Below are 21,586 nucleotides of genomic sequence, written 5' to 3' on the forward strand. Positions count from 1 at the left end.
TTTTTTGGGGCAATACAATAATGACACCTTATAGGAGTAATCTTAAATACTAAAACATACCTTGCCATGAGGATCAGCAAACATTCTTGTGAAAATTTCACATAATCTTTTCAGTTCAACTCGACTGTCAAAATAATAAAGTGGAATTAATATCTTGCTGTAGGAAGAAGTCATTTAAAAGTGACCTTACAGGGACTTCCCTGGTGGCGCAGTGGTTAAGAATCCACCTGCCAATGCAGGGGACACGGGTTCGAGCCCTGGTCCGGGAAGATCCCACATGTCGCAGAGCAACTAAGCCTGTGCGCCACAACTACTGAGCCTGCGCTCTAGAGCCCGAGAGCCACAACTACTGAAGCCCGCTCGCCTAGAGCCTGTGCTCTGCAACAAGAGAAGCCACCGCAGTGAGAAGCCCGCACACTGCAATGAAGAGTAGCCCCCGCTCGCCACAACTAGAGAAAGCGGCGTTCAGCAACGAAGACCAAACACAGCCTAAAAAAAAAAAAAAAAAAAGTGACCTTACATATAACTGGGCTTCTTAAAAAAAAAAAAGTGACCTTACATATAACTGGGCTTCTTAAAAAAAAAAAAAAAAAGCTAAAAAAAAAATCATCCCTCCTAAATGAGAAATTAGTGGGATTTACTACTCAGGGCTAAATACAAATTTATCAAATGCAACAATAATTCTGTAGTAACAGACACTATTTTAAAGGTTGAAAGTTATATGAAAAGAAATACAACTGTACTTCATTAATGTAGCACAACAGAGGAAAGTATACAGATGACATTCCCAGCACATGAATCTTATCCTTTTAAATGCTATGATGTTTTCTTAAATTTTGCCACCTGAGGGCTAAAATCTTTCTAAACTATGACTATTTCCTTGCCATTTAAAATGATATACTGAACCTAATACTAACCTAATCTTGATGGGGCTGGGAACAACAATATGATGATTTATTGTAGTGATTCATGAACTGTGATATGAAAGCATTAAAATATATTAGGAAGTACATAGATAAACACTTATTTTAAATTATATAGTTCTAATACTTCCTAAAATAAACACTCAGCTAGTAAATCAAACTCTGATTTCAGGTATCAAGTCAGGAAGTGGCCCGCTATTTTCCACCACACTCAAACTTACGAATTTTCTGAAACTATGTTCTTAAAGGGATAGACTATAGAGATTTAAAACATTACACAGATAAAAACAATAAAGAGGGGCTTCCCTGGTGGCACAGTGGTTAAGAATCCACCTGCCAATGCAGGGGACACGGGTTCAAGCCCTGGCCCGGGAAGATCCCACATTCCGCACAGCAACGAAGCCCACGCGCTACAACTACTGAGCCCGCGTGCCTAGAGCCCGTGCTCCATGACAAGAGAAGCCACTGCGATGAGAAGCCCGCGCACCGCCACAAAGATTAGCCCCCTCTTGCCACAACTAGAGAAAGTCCACGCGCAGCAACGAAGACCCAACGCAGCTGAAAATAAAATAAATAAAATAAATTTAAAAACATAAAGAATTTAGAGAGGAAAAGCAAGCAAAAGCCATTAGGAAAGGAAACCGAATCAAACCCAACTAAAAACCAATATAAACTTTTTTTTTTTTTAACTTTATTTTTTGGCCACACCACACAGTATGGGGGATCTTAGTTCCCCGACCAGGGATCAAACCCGCACCCACTGCAGTGGAAGCGTGGAGTCTTAACCACTGGACCACCAGGGAAGTCCCTAAACTTTTGTTCTTAGAGAAATTCACTCCAAATCCATTTCATATTATACCAAGATTCAAATATTACACAAACACAAAGAATACTCCTTCATTTCCAAATGAGCATAAATATTCTTTCATCTCACTGAAAAACTTATCAGGAATGAATTTTAATAATGAGTCAGCTTTAATATTATGCATATTTTATTATTTATTTCCATTAAAAAAATTAATAACATTTTTCATTTAACATCTATTTGTGAATAAAAAGTTTCCTTTTAGAATGTTTCTTTAAATAGAGCAAGTTAATTAAAATTTTTAAAAGTAACAATAGTATAGATGGTCCTAAAGGACTAAGGCTTGGGAAAATATTTTGATGCCACCTTCTGAACTCAGGACACGTATGAGCCCATACCAGTACCTTTAAAGTGTTATGAAAAAGTCAAGTCAAAAAGTGCTAACCAGAGAGGACAATTATTATTATTATTATTATTTTAATTAATTAATTAATTAATTAATTAATATATTGCTGTGTTGGGTCTTCGTTTACTGTGCGAGGGCTTTCTCTAGTTGTGGCAAGCGGGGGCCACTCTTCATCGCGGTGCGCGGGCCTCTCACTATCGCGGCCTCTCTTGTTGCGGAGCACAGGCTCCAGACGCGCAGGCTCAGTAATTGTGGCTCACGGGCCTAGTTGCTCCGTGGCATGTGGGATCTTCCCAAACCAGGGCTCGAACCCGTGCCCCCTGCATTGGCAGGCAGACTCTCAACCACTGCGCCACCAGGGAAGCCCCGAGGACAATTATTTTAAAGACAATATAACTCACCTTAGCGTTCTCTGATTTTTTAGTAAGTTCTGCAGACCCAGGAGGCCTTCTTTCCTTTCTGACCAGTTGGAGCTAGCACATCTGTTGAGGACTTCTGCCACATCTTCCGTCTGCCTCATGTATGTAGGAATACTACCATTCCGAGAGCTATAGGAGCGTTCTGAACAAGCACTGGATGCATCGCTGTTGGCATCATCATCGGAATGCATCCCATAGGATTCATATCTTCTGCGAGCAGGTTTTTTCTGTTACACAGAAAGACTCTCATTAGTGGTAGCTAAAATAATATGCCGGTATTTCACAAATTTCTACTGACCGTAAAAAGACTGGTTTTTGTTTAAAAATCAGTGTAAAGCATGCTGCTAATCATTGTAATAATAAAATGTTGATATTTAGTTTTTCTTCAAAAAACATGTTTTAGGAGTTAGTAGATGATGAAATATTCTTTAACTATGGGGAGTGGTAAAAGCAAAATAAGACTACTGTATGGAAGTCAGATATGTAAAGTGGGGAGCACTAAAAACATGGGGTTCTTCCTTTTCTTTTTCCTTTTTCTGGAAAACCAAAAAGAACTACAAGAGTATAAACAAATGGACTCTGTACTAAAATTCTGAGTTGTTAAGAAGAAATTACTACCTTTTTAAAGGATGAGAATGGATCAGAAAATGGGCAATGGATCAGAAAAACATGTTTCCCCATGTAAAGTTCTATTTTTTTCTGTCTCTCAACCTTCTCTTTCCTCTATTCTCCTTTCACTTCTACTATCACTTGTCTTGCCACTCTTTCTTCTCTTGTACCCAACCCTGACATTTCCTAGAGAAGTAAAATACAGAGAATGATGAGAGCCTGTTTTGCTTACTCTTACTTTTAGGAGGCAAGCTCCTGGAGGGTCCTCCATGTTTTTCTCAATGTGTCTATACTGTCTATTTCAATATTTATGAGAAAGCATATTTAGATTCCTTTGATTTCTTTACATCAGAAGCTTATTATTTAATAAATGTAACTGCTAATTTTACTTTGAATATTAAAAGTGAAATGAGACAGAATAAATAGCTTATCTGAGATTTCTTTGGAAGAATTAGAAATAAATCTTTATGTAATCTGATATTTGAATTTAGGCTGGTGAGCAGTGAAGATATTTCTAAGAAACATTTAAGCACAATAATTTTACACAGCTCCAGGTGACTTAAATTCTCCAAGTTTAAAATCTAAAAGAAATATAACTTGAACTCAATGAAAAATAGTTTTATAATGACATTTCCAACACTAAATTGATTTTAGAGGCACCAACTTAATTTAGAATGGCAAAAATGTGGTATTTCCTGTGTTAGTCTTCAAGACCAGTTTTGTTATAGACATCAGTGTCGATGACATCATTGCATTTGTACAAAGTAGTCAGGCTTAAAGGATGAGAACCCCCATAGGACACTCTATTTAAGCACTATCTCCCTGTTGATAATCATATAATCATATATACAGAAAAATGATGTATATCTAAGGATTTTATTACTTCCATTTGAATTTTTTATAGAAGACTATCATCTGTTAAACTGATGAAGGAAAGAAAAAAAAGTTATGGTATCGTAAGATGTCAGAAAACAGCAATGTCTATACCTTAGTCCGTATGTCTCCTAAGAGCTGAGAGCAGATTTTTAAAGAGAAAAATTGAAAATAATGAAAAACATTTTGCTAAACAGCACAGTGAAGTAGGCATAAACAATGCCCATAATTAGAAACATTAACTTTTTAAATATATAGATACATAAGAACTGCTTATTAGGAGAATATATCTTTAACTTGTCAATATCCTTTAGTCCAAAGAAAAAAAATCTAAGCTACAGAATATTCCCATAACCAGTTTTCCCAAAGAAACTCAAGTCTTCTTCCTATTTGGATCCTTTTGTTGTTTCCAAAGTTAGTTTTATTTCTATGATTTTCCCTAGGTCCAATTAGACTTAATAGTTGGATAGTCTTTTCCTAAAAACTGATAGTTATAACTGGAATATCTATGTTATGTAAATAATGGAAGTATTCACAGTCAAATTATTGGGATTCAGCTTTTAGCCCTGGTGGCTAAATATTCCTCATATAAATCAAATACAACATCTTATGACAAGTAATAGTTCAAGAATAATCCATTCAATTCATAAAATTTATGTGAGCAGAATTTAACTAGTAAATCATACACTTACAAGAAACTAAAAAGCATAATTTGAGAAATACACTGATGAGGAATAGCAAATTTAAAACGTATGACTAATTTAATATCACCAGAACAAGATGTGATCAATATGTCCCAAGCTCAAGAGAACAAAGTTCCTACTTAGTTATATTGATTAGAAAAATCAGATGGCTAAGGTAAAGAGAAAAATTCAGCACATACAGACTGTTAGAACAGAACTACATGTGATTACATTTAATATATTACAGCTATGATCAATGAATATTTTTAAAAACTTGGTTTTCAAATATAGGTGGCAAATATCTTATCAACACTGGTTAAGAGGTGATATGTGGTTTTAAAAGGCATAATGTATTTTTAAATTTCAAAACAAAGATGACACCTTTATAAGTTCTGTGTAAAAAACTGAGTAAATGCTTACTTCTCAAATATAGGATTAATATCATAATTTGAAAGAGAAATTATCATGTTGAACTGACTTGGGAAAAAGGCAAAAGCCCATTAAAATCACTGTTTCTAATACTTCCTTCATAATTTTAAGTGAGAAAAACTACAGAGATATCTGCACAACACTCTTCTGACAAACCATCATAGATCTACGGATTATGTTTTTAAGCCTCACTGTTTAATGTGTCAGGTATAAAGAGCCAGAAAGATATCTTAAATATAATTTGTTTTGAAGTTGTACTTTCTCTCAGCTCAGAAAATACAAATAAGTAAAAGACTAAACAAAACCGTACCCCAAACTAAAACAATCCCTAAATAGCCAAGGTTAAGCTAAACTTGAAATTACATACTTGTAGTGTACATATTTATATACTAATCTATCTGCCTTTATTCTCAGTGTATTACAGTGCATAAAAAACATCACCATATTAACAATATCAATATTTATATTCCTGACATCCCATCAATTACTATGGGCCCTGGCTTAAAAATTTGGCAATTAATAAAGATCAAGAATTAATTATACTGTTTTCCTTTTTACATTGCCCACATTTGATCTTCCTAGATTTAATCCACAAGAATTTTCCCATCTCCTTTCCCACACTTGTGGATTGGCTCACTCATACATTAGTTTCACAGCTGGAACATCTGTAAAGATAAGGAAATGGAGAAAAGTACCAAGGCATCTGCTACTGCCTCCTCCACGTCGGAACCTGTGTTCAGGACTCGCATGGCACTGACAGAGGATGACAGTCGGCTTGATTGGCTGATCCCATACCCTGGACCTAATTCATCAGAAGAAGGAAAATAGCTTTGAGAGAGCCATAAATGTAACAGGGTCACGTTGGAAACTTTAAGATCCTTAAGAGGAGGAAAAAAAAACCAATGGGGCAAAGCATTTTAAAAGCAATAGTGTATTCTCTGGGTACATTTATTTTTGGTCAAATAAAAGGCCAAAGGCAATTAAAATCACTGACAGTGTGGGAAGTAAATTTAAAGAATAGTAACTATGATATACTTTTCACCAGAAGATAGAAGAAAGCATGGCTGGCCAACTAAGGGCTTGCAAGTCTATAGCCCTGTAATTAATCTAGCTCTATCAGTCAGGCAAATCTCATCTGTTTGCTTGAGCCACAGAGCAGCCCAGAACAAAGATCAATTCTCAAACCAGTAACGATTACGGAGCTCAACGAAGGAACGCCAGGAATTTACAAGGGAAAACCCCTCCAATTATTATCTCTTCTCCTTCAAGATAGGCTGATTCATTCTGTAACTAAGATGTATTATTAGATATTTGTCAAGGACCTACTATTGCCCGACACTCTGAGGTATGTAAAGACAAACCATAGATGGGTTCTTCCTCTCAACTACTTTCTACAATATATCATCATTTACAATTAAAACACTTCATCCACCATTTTGGTTTTTTTTTTTTAAACATATATACAAAGATGAAGTACATAACTGAGAACATAAAACAATTTTATATTTTAAAATGACATAACTAACAGTGAGTAGAGCAGAGAAGCCAAGACAGGGACTTAGTGTGTAGTGGGCAAAAGGCGTAGAGAGAATGTATCGAGCCACGTCGTGAAGGACTTTGGATGCTGGGGTAAGGGATAGAAATGTATCTCCTGGGCATTGTGGACGAAGAGCCATCCAGCTGGAGAAAGGCTGGAGGCAGGATGGCATGATGGTGTGTGGAGCAGAGAGCCCCTGCCCCACCTGCAGAACACAGCCTCCTTGACACTCAGCTCTGGCACTGAGCACCCACCGCAGTAGAATCTGTGAGACAGGGTATAGATACTCCTTGAATAAGGAGATCCATTAGACCAGCTCATCTTCTGGCTGACAGAAGGTTAAGAGAGAGAATGAAAAGGACAGAGAGCCAGGGGAGGGTGGGACAGAAGGCAGTAAGGCATGGCACAAGCCAAGCTCTATGCCCTGGGAAAGCTGGGGGAGACCACAGCCATGAAGACTCTGGGTACCAAATGTAAAATAGATAGCTAGTGGGAAGCAGCCACATAGCACAGGGAGATCAGCTCGGTGCTTTGTGACCACCTAGAGGGGTGGGATAGGGAGGGTGGGAGGGAGATGCAAAAGGGAGGAGGTATGGGGATATATGTATATGTATAGCTGACTCACTTTGTTATACAGCAGAAACTAACACACCACTGTAAAGCAATTATACTACAATAAAGAGGTTTAAAAAATTAAAAGAAAAAAAAAAATAAAAAAAAAAATAAAATGACATAACTTAGGTTATACAAAAGAAAAATGCCCATCTCCAGTGAGAAAAATGTTCAAGTAAGATTGCTGAAGGGAAAAAAGTTACTTGGGGGAAAATTTTTTAAAAAACCCACAAATGACTTATTCTCCAACAAATTAAATGTAAATAAAACAAATCAATTTTAAAACATGATTACTCAATGGAAACTGACAAGGATAAAAAACTTAAGATGAATGCACAGATGATAGTGAAAATGTACTCATCCTTCACCTGAGGCCCCATACACATCGGGGGCGTAGAGGGCACCAGTAGATCTGGAATGGTGTCTGGAGGCTGGAATAACAGGACCATACAAACCTCATCTATTACTACAGAAACAAGGAATAGTGGCAGCACTACAGTCAGGCAAGGAGAGTTAGTTCACATTGGTATTACTATTAATAGTTAAGGATCAGAATATTGCCTTAGACTAGGGCAACTGAACACTTGCATTGCAATATCTTCCTTGACACACAACAGATCTTACACCTAAGGGGACAGACAAGCTCACAGGAGACAAAAAAGTAAGTATTCAAATGGAAGGAAATGTCAAAAGTACAAGCATGAGACAAAAAAATGAACACTGTAGTTTCAAAAAAAAAAACCACTATGGTAAATAGTAACCAATAATAATCCCATCTCCTCTAATCCTGAACCCAGTGAGGCAGTTGTTACTATTCAATTTTACAAATAGCTAAACTAAAGCACAGAGAAAAGTTAATTAATTTGATCAAGGCCACACCTCAGTATCTGTAGTCTTTCAAGGTCTTTGCTCTTAAATAGTACACATACCATCTTTACATTGTTCAAAAGATAACGTACCTCATTTATGTTAACATAAATGTTTTCTATAATGGTTCACAGTATATAAATTCTGCATTCAGTAGATTATTTAAATATCAAAGCACATTTTGAGCACCAAAAAAGGGGAGTATTAACAATTTAATCAAAAAACCTAGAAACTTCTGACTTCTCCTTATATTTATGACATCTCTCTAAATCTAAATTTAGGATATTTAAAATTTTAGATCTTAAAATCCTGATTTTCATAACATCATAAAGTCAGTCTTTTTCTTACACGTGCAAACAAATAAGCCAGGAAAAAATCATTTTATTATTTAATGAAACATATTACTCATTTTAAAAGTTACTCTGCTTCAGATATATTAATGAGAACAGTTAAAATACTTTTATTACATGAATTACTCTTTCCTTTGCCACAGGACCTTAATGAATAAGAAAATGATCAAAAAGATTGAGAGATAGGATTAAAGAGAGAATGTTGCATAAAATGTTTAACAGACCCTGAAAGGTGATGGGTATCATTAGTAAAACATACTAATATATAGTTTTAATTTAACCCAACAGAATAATTTCTAAAATGATAAGGAAGAGTTGAAGCAATATGGAAATGCTTTAATAGATGAAAAAATTTTGAAAACCTTTTGAAATCAATAGCTATCTGTGGCTGAAGATAACACTCACGTGCTTGTAATAATGTAAGCCTTTTTTTGAATCTTGGTTCCAGAAACAGATGGAAACTAAGAGTGTGAGTTCCAGAGTTCATCTTTGTTTAGCTCTGATTTATTTCTGGAGTTTTAGGGCCCTGATGCTGGCCTTGTGTTACAACTGAATAAATGGCAAGCTATGGGATTCATCTGCTGAATGGCCATATTCAAGTCAGAGGCGACAAAAGGATTCACCAAATAAAGAAAGAGAAAAATGTAGGCAAATATGGCAGAAAATGGGAATGAAAAGGACAACCTGATCTCTGGGAATGCTATCTTCATCTCTGTGTAATAAACAGGACTAATGTGCTACCTTTACTATGCAATATCCATATGTAAATAAAGGGCTATAAAATCCAATTCTTCTAAAACTATATGATTAAAAGGTTTAACCACCTTTAAACCAAATAGGATGTTTCATCACAATTGGGAAAACTACCTCCTTTAATAATAAAATTTAAATGATTTAAATTGCCAAATGGTGGCTTTGAGGTAAATCTAGATCAATGACTGAACAACGTATCTCTTTAAAAATAGGCATGACCCCCTAGAGGAGTGGGATAGGGAGGGTGGGAGGGAGGAGCAAAAGGGAGGGCATGGGGGATGTATGTATACATTCTGATTCACTTTGTTATAAAGCAGAAACTAACACAACATTGTAAAGCAATTATACTCCAGTAAAGATGTTAAAAAAAAAGGCATATTAACATGTTTATGTTTTAAGTAATTAGAAGTTGGTTATAAATTTCCTCTAATCTCTGACTATTGCACAGGTTTAAACGGTACAGAAACCTATTTTTGTATCTTCCTGATATCTCACATTTTCTACTAATTCTACATTATACAAAGGTAAGTATTATACCGTTAAAAAAATCTAAGATCCTCGCCACTGATGTGTAACACAACTAACTGTAGGTAAGCAAGCACTGTTCCAGGGGGAAGACGTGGAAGAGCAGTTGCAGCAGTGACGATGACCGTGATAACCACGTGCTCGCCGTGTGCAAACACTGCTCTGAGGGACAGTTTTCATGTACTCTCTCCTTTACAGTGTCTTCAAATCAATGCTAAGAACTACATGCTATTATTATTCTAGCTTTACAGATAAGGAAAAACCCAGATATAAAACAGCTACAGAGCTGGGGTATCAACCAGGCCATCTGACCCGAGAACACATGCTCTTAACTACCACACACCCACTCTGCTTCCTTTGACTCTTCAAGGTGGCATGCTTACTTTATACAAATGTAAGATTTATTTCATTTTTAAACATATATGCATGAGGATGTACCATATATATATGTATATGTATGTGTGCATGTATACACACACATACACAGATACTCTACAGACTAAGCCTACTGTATATTGTACATGAACTAAATCTACCTCTGGCAAAGTACAGAAGGAAACTCTTTGGCACCTGGGACTGGAACACAAACAAGGGTTGAGGATACCCCTGCCTGAGTTCCTAGCTCAAAGGGTCAGTACAGGATAGTCTAGTAGTGATATAGTTGAGCCAAATGGCCCAAAGAACTAGAAATTAACCTCTAGAAATTCTATACTAATGTGTCTATTGAAGGAAATAATAATTCCAATAAATAATGAGTGGAACTATGCTCTACATTAAGTGTCACAAAGTCTGAAGTGCAACTCTCTTAAGTGTTACAATAACCTGCATTTTATGGAATTAAAAGAAAAAACCTGAAATGGCTATAGGTAAGTGCATATAAACAAAGTATTAGTTAAAATGCTGAGGACCACACAGAAATTCTAAAGATTTTCAACATAAAAAATTCTGCCTCTCCAATTACTCTAAAATATTTAGTTTTTTAAAAATCATTTAATATTTTTATAATTGAGGTAAATATAGTATTATAATCAAGGGTATAATACAATCTCTATAATCAGGGACAGGCAGGTTTCACAGCAATGACATGATATAAGCTAATGCATGAGAAATGTTAAATTGTAAAATACTGTAAAAATGTTAATCCCTCCCATTTTTTTTTTTTTTTTAAATTATTTATTTATTTATTTATTTATTTTTTGGGCTGTGTTGGGTCTCCGTTTCTGTGCGAGGGCTTCCTCTAGCTGTGGCAAGTGGGGGGCCACTCTTCATCGCGGTGCGCGGACCTCTCACCGTCGCGGCCTCTCCTGCTGCGGAGCACAGGCTCCAGACGCGCAGGCTCAGCAGTTGTGGCTCACGGGCCCAGTTGCTCCGCGGCATGCGGGATCCTCCCAGACCAGGGCTCGAACCCGCGTCCCCCGCATTAGCAGGCAGACTCTCAACCACTGCGCCACCAGGGAAGCCCAATCCCTCCCATTTTAATAAGTAGTTCATATATTATTTTGTGGCATTCTTTCTAGTAATCTGAAATATCTAAGGTGAAATGTTAATATTTCTGCTAAAAAGGACAAAAGTTTTTATTTTTATCAAACCAAATAGTCCATATTTCACTTAAGAGTAAATATTTAAATATTGTCCTTAAATTTTATAGGGAGATTTTGTTAAGAAAAATCTTGAATTCAATATTCTGTAGTTTAAATCTGTATGATATTTACTTGATTATGAAGGCAATTTGTTTATCCAATGTCTAACTTGCTCATTTAAGACAGATAAATGTCAAAGGAATTGCCCAAACATACAATTTCCTTCTGACTGTCTTCAAAAAGACAGAAAAGAGATAGAGGAAAAGATACAGTTGAAGAAATCATCAACTAAATCCAGGGTGTGTTGAGGTTATCAGATGGTAGGAACACAACAGGAAAGCAATTTGCCTCACACCTGCCCAAACACTTACCAAGGGGCTGAAAAGAGCGAACAGGACTCGTATCCCTGCTGCTCTCCCGACTGGCTTCCCGGCTGCACCCTTGACTCACACTTGGTCGAGGAATACGACTGCTTCGGGCTGGTATGAAGCAACAGCAGCACAGAAGGGGAGTAAACAGGAGATAGAGTTTGTATTTTTGATATTTTGGTTTTATTCTTTTTTTCTTTCCTTTCTTTTTTTTTGGCCACTCCATGCAGCATGCGGGATCTTAGTTCCCCGACCAGGGATCGAAACCATGCCCCCTGCAGTGGAAGCGCAGAGTCTTAACCACTGGATCAGCAGGTAAGTCCCTATTCTTTTCTTTCTTAAAAACTAATAAATAAGTTTTTTCTAAGGTTGAGAAGAAATTTTTCTTGATGAAGCATTACCAGGAATACCGTTAAAATTCTTGAATACAGTCTTCTAGTTTGTATGTGATTAGAAGAGTAAAATGATATTTTACTAAAATGAAAAGATTTAAAATATAAATGAATTATACTTTCAAGATAAGATATCTAATTCCATTTTTAACCTATATTTCAGTTGTCCTTGAATTTTAAGTTGTTTTCCTCTAACTTAAAGTGCCTAAATTGAAGTCTTCAATGCCCGAAATACTAAAGAAATACAAGGTCCCAAGTTTTGCACAAAAATCTTACCCACTGAGAGCCTAGATGGACTAGCCTCTCTGCTACAGCCCTGGCTTCGTGGTATCTTGCTTCTCTTCTGTGCTGAGACTGAATTGACCAGGACTCTTTGAACACCAGAGCTCACAGTGGAGAGGGCTGTTGTGGTCAGAACTCTGCCCGGAGACCCAGACCGGCTGCCAGCTAAACACCAAACACACATACAAATGTTAAGATGTGAACTCCAAGAGAACTTGTTGAAAGGATAAAAATTCAAGAAGTGCACCTGAGAAAACTGTGATAGAATGGCAGTTCTAAGTTCAAAGGAATTAGACTGAGGAAGGTTTATATATACTCAAAACCTGGAATAAAAAGGTATACTATATATACTAGGATTGAATGGTAAATCATGTAAATATATTTTCAGTTTGGGGAGTATAAGATGCTATGTTTAATAAGGACAACACTATTATGATTTTCAGAACATAAATAGTAGAAAAGATTTCCAAAGAAATAACTTATCTAACAATACATTTCATGCAGCTAAAGCTATATGTTAAAATGCTATATATTAAAGCTATACATTTAAAAGGAAAAAATTAATAATTCTATTACTGTTATTATTTTTGTTAAGAATATGGTAATGAAAATGTGCTTCCTGTTAAAAGTATGCCTGCTGAGATGCCTCTAAATGGGCATAACAAGGTTATCTTGCAACTATGTATATTTTTAAATTTTTACAAGATTTAATTTTAAATGTTTACAAAGTTGGGCCAGCTGAAAAAGAAACTTGCATTTTGCTATTTGCCTTCAAATAGCAAAGGGGTCTTGGGTGGCCAGTCTGCCAAGGAGATGTATACTGAGGGTAAAACACGACTAATGGGCAAATAAATGTCAAAGGCGGCAGACCCTTTCTAAACCAGTGATTTTCAGTCTTGGAAGACAAAGGATACGTGGTCAGGGATAGAGAAAGGGAGCTGGACAAAATCTCAGAGATTGGGGTAAGAGTTAAAAAAAAAGTTAAGAAACACGCTTTTAAACTAGAATTGCACGCGTTAGTGTTTAAAGGGATAAGCTCCTTGTCAATCAAAACATTTTTGTCTGCATTGAAAAGGAAAATGAACTAGATAACTCCAAGGTATAATTTAACTCTAGATTCTGGATGGTAGCATTATAAAAGTTAAACTTGCACTTAAATAAAACTTCATGAAAGCAACATTTCCTCTTTGTTGGGAACTTCTCCACAGTCACTGCTCACCTGGTGTAATCTTACCCAATGACACTTCACTTCCACAGAGCAAAGATTAAAGACTCAAAGCCAATGGGGACAAGCAGGGAACATCAACCAGGGAGCAGTGCTGAGTGTGAGGCAGGGAGTGGTGACTTTTTAGTTCAAGCCAGCTCTGTCTTGAGGTAATACTGGCTACATTTTGGGACTTTTTTGTTTTTTAAATGAAAGCTTTGACATTTCCTGATTTTTATCATGTTGTGTAGACCAAATAATACATGAATAGAGGCAGGCTGAATGTGGTTCATGGGCTGCTAATCTGTGACCCTGGCTACCGTTTTCTTGGCATGGTCTTCCTGAATACAATTTAAACTCATGCTTAATTCCTAAACTTTATTAGCACACAAAATGAAACTCATCTTCCGCTGGTTATAGCAATACTGTAAAACAAATCAATGTTTACGATGACATTAGCAATTTATTATCTGTGTAGAAGGAATTCTCAATTGTTGCAGGGAAATTATACAAGTGTACTTTAAAATGATGACTCATTTGAATTGTTTCATGATATTTCAGGTGAAGAATCTTTAAATCAAGTTTCTTTCAGTTATAACCTTAGAGATACTCACAAGGCACCTATTTTCTCCATGCAGCATCTAAACTAAACATACACACCAAAACACCCAAACACCCAACATGCTACAAACTCACAATGCAAGATAAGCTGATGGAATATTTTATGGGAACACTTGCAACAATATAAAAAGAGTAAATTATGAACTGAACACATACAACACGTTATTCTGTTAAAACTAATGTAAGTTTAGGGGGTGACGGTGTTGGTAGGAGACTGGAGAATTCCTTGAAATGTGGATCTATTCAGCAGAGAGGAAACATACAGTATAGAAGCAGAGTAATCACGCTACCTATTCTAGATTTATTGAATTTATCAAAACTATGCAAGCTCACTCTCTATATATTTAAATTCATTCATGCCCTCTCCTGGGAAATAAAATTGGCAGTGTTAATCATTACCCGCTCTTCTCCAATGGCCGCAGCCCCTCCCCCGGCCCCCACCAACAGCGTGTTAATTCCAGTGCCTACAACCCATTTTGGAATTATTTATACTTAGAAGAAAATATCAAGGCTCTTTCTCCAGCAAAAGAACTACCAAGGCTAATTATTTCTTCTAGGAAAACCACATAGTTGATGAAAAAGAGTATGATGTACCTAGGGAATAGCATGCTACTAGAAAATACTCTAATTTATGAAATTTGAAATTAGATACCTAATTTCTCTTGTGCTGCCTAGAGTTTTCAAATTACCATTTTATACTTTTTATGAGATGTTTTCAAGGCATTACTAAAGCTCCTTGTTTTTGAATGTTTACACCTGTGGCATCAACATGGATAATTTTAAAAATCCAGGGTTTTGGTAATAAATAAGGACAGGTCAAAGAAAAATCATAACTGGTGATTTTTACCCCAATAATGGCTACAGAATGATATAATATTAAATGTTAAGAATTTCTGCTGAATAGAACCCATTCTTGATAATGAAAATAGGTGATCAAACAACAGATGCACACATAAAGTCTATATATTCTTACCACCAATGGTATTAGCAGATTGTGATCCTGAACAAGTGTAAAGGCAGAATTAGGGTAAGGGTTATAATCCATGAAGAGGGAAGAAGCAGATTTAAAATGAATGGCAGATGGAAATAAGAAAGCTTTAGTCAGTTCTTAGAAAATAAAAAATTCTAAAGCAAAAAAAGCAAACTTTAAAAAAAAAATCCCAAAACCATTGATGTCTGTAACAAAAGCAGAACATTTAGTAGTTTTTAGCTGATAAACTGAAATCAGACACTCATGTACAAAGCAGATGAAATGAAGGTGCAAAAGTAAATGTAAATTCTTCAGCTTTTCTTCTATTGATAGCCTAAAATCTAAATAATTAAATGTTTAAATTTTTATCATTTAAACATTTAATTTAAAACTACAGGTAAGGAAGAACTACAACATCTTCTAGCTGAAGAAAAATTACATGAAAAAGCTACAGGTTTTATCTTTCTTAAGACACACAGGGAAAAAAAACCAAACAGTAGGGGGTGGGGTGGAGAGACAAAATTTCTGACAGGCTGTACAATCATTTGTACATAATCAGTCACTACCAACAACAAAAGACACAATATTTACGTAAACATTTAAGTCTGGAAGTCTCTCCACTGGGTCTGTTTTTATTTATTTTTGGTTAGCCATCAGAACATACCTGCTGTGACCCAAGAGATTTTTTTTTCCTAAATGGTGATATAAAAATATGGAAAAGACCATGCAAACCCTAATGAATTACTTCACAACAAAGTGAAGATGGAGAGCACAGCAATATTTCTGTGCAAATATGTGTAAAGAAACTTGCATCAAATTATACAAGGCCACAATATCTTTTTTCAAAAGAATTTGAAATGAAAAAAACAGTCATTCAAATAAATAAGCAGGCAAATAAACAAAAACCTCACCAATATGATTTAAAATCTAAGTGATTTTATAGTGGGAACATCTTCTGATCTTAAAATCCTACTAGGTCTAAAAATCTATCATTATGTTCTCACACTCTAGGAGAGGATTGCAAGTATTGTGGATTGGGTTTCAAAGTGAAAAACCAAATGTAAAAAAATTATTCTATATTCTCTTGAAGTGATCAGTAGTTATAATATACTTAAAAGGGAGTTCCTTAAGTAATATATTAAAAAACCATACACAAAGCACTTTGAATCTCTGCCATGAGTTCAGTCTTAGTATTACTTTAGAAGAGAACTCAGTAAAATATCTCATATAAAATTGTTTTATCCTTAAGATGCTGGATACAGACAGTTTCTGGTTGCTACCTTTATTTTTCTTTCTGCTTTAAATTTCCTAACTTCACCATTATTTTTGTTTCCTGAAGGCCATAAGAAATAACAACAAAGAAGTGCACAATAGGAGTATAAAATTCAGTTGACATTAGGTTAAGAAAAACAAGGACATCAATTTCACCAGCTAAAATATAGAGCACATACTTTGTGCTCAGGCAAAATACTAATTTAATTCTCACAACAATCCTGTGAGATTATCCTCTTCATTTTACTGGTTACAGTAGAAGTATATAGAAATACAGCAACTTTAAATAACCTGGAAAAGCCATGGATCAAATCCATGATCTAAATCAATACTTCTCAGACTTGATTGTAACACAAATCACTTGATGATCTTGTTAAAGACTGAATTCAGTAGATCTGTGGTGGCATGAGATTGTACATTTCCCAGGTGATGCTGATGCTGGTCTGGGCACCCCATTTGGAATAGCAAGGCTCTAAACTACTATGCTATACTCCTAAAGATTAAGTTACTTTAACAGTTACCCTAAAAATACACAAGATCAGGGAAGAATGTGGTATGATCTATTCCTAATTTGGTTGGGAGAAGAGCTCTCACCCAGAGGGCATTTGCCATTTTTTCCTATTTGTAAATAACCCTCAATTTGCAAACTAATTTTACTAAGCATTTCTGCTTATTTTTAGGACTCTTGTTGAGTGCTCCCATCATTACTCTGTCTAGATTTTTTGACTTTGTAAAGAGGAGAATCTGCTAGGCCGGACTTGTCTAATCACTGCCCTGACCCCCTCTAAGCCCAGCTCCTTTCTCTGATTCCACGATTCAAGAATCAAGTTAAAAAAACAGACAAATTGGGCATCTATATCCTGGAAGAGTCACCTAAACAACAGTGGAAGATAGCTACATCTATTTCTTTCCAAAATGGCCAAGTATATAGAAGAACCCCAGAATTACCTCCCTAGAAAAAATTCCTGTTCTAAGAGGTATGTGCTAAGGAAAATCTCTTGATAAAGAAGGAATGTGAACTCTTTTAAATTAATTATGCCATAAGTGTATATATTACTATTCTGGAATATATAGGAATGGATCATTCATTTTACCTAGAATTCAAAATTGTGCTTTTTAATAATTGTGTTTATGAGAAACTCAGCTTCCAATGAAATTGCAAAAATATAAATCTTAAATTTAAAAAGGAATATAACAAAACTGGTCATTTCAATTTGTTTCCTCTTTATGAATCAGTATATACCTGCCAAAAATGCTAACTGCATTCTAACAGATTTTAGGGAAAGTACAAAGATACCACATATCTGCCCTTGAACAACATTAGCTAGATGCAACCAGATCTGATGCTAACATATGGCAATTATTTTGCCTCTAAAAAGCACAATTTTCCACATTTACAAGTTTCTGAGTAGACTGTGAAAACCTTAAGGTTAAAAGATTTGTGCTATTTAAAATATCTCCATGCAAAAGTCTGAATAGCAGATGAAGTTTTTCTTTCTAAGTGCAGATATCAATGATGCAGCCCTAATAACACACCAAAGACAAGACAACACCCACTCCAAAAATTCCAAAACATGCACAACAACTGACCCAAAACATTGAAAAAAAAAATACCTTCATTTTTGTCAGGTGATGATGAACCTAAAGTACAGAACAAGAACTCAGTATGTGGCTTGTCTTTTTTGAAATTAGTTTTGTCTTTTTCCATTGGTCAATCTCTTCATACAGTAACATACAAGGAATACGCTTATCCTAACATATTAGAAATATGGGAGAACTAATAGGCAATACGTACGCTGTGACTGAGACACCATTTTTGTTCGACTTCTTCCTCTGGAATCTGTCTTGGAGTTTCCCATACCAGCAAGTGGTGCTGAAAGCTTTGCTCTCACCCGGCCTAAGGAATAAAATTATTTACATAATTAAAGACTTTTTTCTATAATAATATTTAGTAATGAGGAAAAAAATCTATAATTTTCTAATTGGGTGTGCTTTTCAAGTATTGTTAAATTCTGTAATAATGTAACCTTCACTTACAGATTATAAGATTATAGTTCTCTTAAAATTTTAAAAATACATACTGCTTTTTACATGTTGCACCATAAGCTAACTTTCCTTTATGGGTAAGAATAAAGTCAAACTAAAAGATCTCCATTCTCAGTTTGATATTATTAGTCCAGTAAAGTAGAGTTATAATTAAGATAATTACCACAGGCATGCACTTATTCTTAATTGGTAGTTCCAATTTTAAAATTTCAGTTTCCATGAAATTTAATTTATTCTCAAATCCACCCTGTAGTTTAAAATACAAGCTAATCTTGGAAACAACAACCCAAACAATCTTTCTGACTGAAAATGTACTTCTAAAGAGATCTGCAAGAAGATACAATACTAGGTAAAATATCTCATCTTTTTATATCCTGTGCTAAACATGAGATTACTACAGATGAACATGGACACATTTACTCTTCTCTTCCTCCAACTAACCAATTTCATTTATAAAATTATTTGAGGAAATACCAATCCTCAAAGAGATGGCACTTTTCTACACACATTTCCTTCTCTACCTCCAAGTTGCGTTCCTTTTTTCTCTTACTACTGCCTCATCCCCCTCCACAAAACCAAGCCGCAAGATGTTTCTAGAGCTCTTGAACCAAAGGAGATAATGCTTACCAAAGTGCTTAAGTAAACTGTCATTAGAAAAAACAAAAATATATTACTAGCAGGTACTTTGGTATTCTCAAGCAACAGTCTCAATCACTATCAAATCAGAACCAATACCAAACATGATCATAAAGAAGGACTCAAAATACTTTTTAGTTAAAAGGCACAACTTTTAGGGCAATCACAATATAGAGGCTGGGGACTTCCCTGGTGGTGCAGTGGTTAAGAATCCGCCTGCCAATGCAGGCGACACGGGTTCGAGCCCTGGTCCGGGAAGATCCCACATGCTGCAGAGAAACTAAGCCTGTGTGCCACAACTACTGAGCCCATGTGCCACAACTACTGAAGCCTGCGTGTCCCATGATCCACAACAAGAGAAGCCACTGCAATGAGAAGCCTGCACACCACAACGAAGAGGAGCCCCCGCTCACTGCAACTAGAGAAAGCCCGCACGCAGCAACAAAGACCCAAAGCAGCCAAAAATAAATAAACAAAATAAATTTTTAAAAAACCCCAACAATATAGGGGCTAGCCTAATATGGCAATATTAACTAGGAAAACATACACTAAAGAGTAAGGAAAAATTACAAAATTAAGAAATGAGTGAGGGAAGATAAGAGAATAATTAGGAACTAGGAATAAAATGAAGCAAAAGGAGAAGTACAGTTGGTAGATCCTAGCATTCTATCAACTTCTTTGAGGCCCCTAAAAAGCCCATAATTCAGGACTTTCACCCTTTTACAGAGTCTGTTTAGAATAGGACACAATGTTCTCCTGACTAAGAAGTAAAATAGAAAAAAATTATTATTTTTGAAATGCAGAATTTATCCAGTACAACAAAATTAGGATAAATTAAGTATTTTGACACTACCATTCTAAATTACAATGCCACAGTGCCAGAAACTAGTACTCTAGTTTAAAACTTAAAATATGAAAATATTTCAAATATATCAGAGTAAGTATGAGACCTCCAAAATGTTAAATCTACTTAGCCGTGTATCACAAGAAAACGTCATCCATGTAAAATTTAGAAAAAAAAAATGTGTTTCATATCAGAGGCTTAATAAGACAGCCTTCAGGCAGGATAAATATAAAAACTGAATTTTTTCCTTTCTACAAATTCAAAAGCAATAAATAATTTTTTAAAAGGTAAACTGGCTCAGTAAAATAAAGTATTATATCTAGCAAGGTTTTTGTAATCCCAAATTCAAGTCATATGCAATTCTCCAGTCACTGATTCAAAATCAAAGATACATTTAAAAGCTGACAAAATAAATGCATTTAAATGCTGAGGATATTTAAAGACGATAAAGCAATGGCACGTGCACTCCCAAAGTATAAATGAATTGGCATAAATTAAAAAACAAAAACACAAAATAAAAGCATTAATGTCACTACAAGAAAAAAATGAAACTATGTAACTTTATACTAGATATTGTTAAACATGTTAAGCATTTTTGTTTTTCTAGCAATGAGATGATCCAAGATACAAAGCAAAACTCCAGGATGAAGGATTAAAAAAAAAATCCACATGTATAACTAACACAACCAAACATGAAATGTAAAAGCTACCACAGCTCGCAAATTATACAGATTTGCAAAGAAATTAGCCTATTTTAGTTTTTAATATTTAATTCCTACCAATGAAAATATTAATGTAGAGGTATTTGTGTTACTAACAAAATGTATAATTCTTACCATCTTCAGATGCTGTTCCTAAATAAGAGAAATAAAACAATAACATTTCAACAAAGTCTGCCAATGCTGATGTTAAAACCTTCCTCGCGCCTCCCACCCAACGAAAACAAAAGGGCAAAAGGAAAAATTTCTAGTTCGATAGCCTTAAATTAGCTTTTAAAAGATTCATTTTGAGATAAAAGAAAATTTGAGGTAACCTAATGACTCATAGCACAAAAAAGGTTAAAACTAGACAATTAAAAATAGCAAAATTCTATAACAAACCCATTTGTCTGCTATACTTCATACTTAAAATTTTAAATGGTGAAGAAAATTAGAGAAATTAATTACTCAAGAAAGATGCAACTTTCATTGCTCTCTCCAAAACGAAGATTTTTATAGATCTTTCCAATGTAAGAATTCTTTCTGTGCATTTTCAAAAGGTAGTCCATAAAAGAACTAGAAAACTAATTGACAAACATGGGAATCAAATCCATGACCTAGGTCTCATTAACCCAGTATTTTCACCAAAGCATTACAAAGACCTATCAATCCATTAGCTATTTATTCAAAAATTTTTGTACTCCCTAAGACGTCAATGAAAACTAGCAAAAATGATCAAGTAAATGGAATTCCCTGGCACTCCAGTGGTTAGGACTCCATGCTTTCACTGCTGAGGGCCCGGGTTCAATCCCTGGTCGGGGAACTAAGATCCCACAAGCCGCACGGCACGGCCAAAAAAAAACCAAACTCACTACTACTATA

At 35.4% G+C, this 21,586-nt stretch overlaps 1 protein-coding gene across 19 annotated transcripts in view; it reads right to left on the bottom strand.

The window, feature by feature from the left end:
* CLASP2 (cytoplasmic linker associated protein 2) overlaps positions 1 to 21,586 on the bottom strand; it is a 178,236-nt gene that overhangs the window by 45,474 nt on the left and 111,176 nt on the right. For 6 of the 19 annotated variants that reach the window (XM_059939095.1, XM_059939098.1, XM_059939094.1 and 3 more), the window contains 9 exons: positions 20,843 to 20,860; positions 18,276 to 18,377; positions 18,095 to 18,121; positions 15,212 to 15,238; positions 12,408 to 12,578; positions 11,743 to 11,850; positions 5,843 to 5,949; positions 2,536 to 2,780; positions 61 to 124 (listed from right to left, as the gene is read on the bottom strand). In XM_059939095.1, coding sequence (XP_059795078.1) covers positions 61 to 124; positions 2,536 to 2,780; positions 5,843 to 5,949; positions 11,743 to 11,850; positions 12,408 to 12,578; positions 15,212 to 15,238; positions 18,095 to 18,121; positions 18,276 to 18,377; positions 20,843 to 20,860 — 869 coding nt within the window. The remainder of the gene's footprint in view (positions 1 to 60; positions 125 to 2,535; positions 2,781 to 5,842; positions 5,950 to 11,742; positions 11,851 to 12,407; positions 12,579 to 15,211; positions 15,239 to 18,094; positions 18,122 to 18,275; positions 18,378 to 20,842; positions 20,861 to 21,586) is intronic. The other 13 variants (XM_059939104.1, XM_059939101.1, XM_059939103.1 and 10 more) reach the window with 4 other exon arrangements.

The sequence above is a fragment of the Balaenoptera ricei genome, chromosome 11 (assembly GCF_028023285.1).
Source record: "Balaenoptera ricei isolate mBalRic1 chromosome 11, mBalRic1.hap2, whole genome shotgun sequence".
NCBI lineage: Eukaryota > Metazoa > Chordata > Mammalia > Artiodactyla > Balaenopteridae > Balaenoptera > Balaenoptera ricei.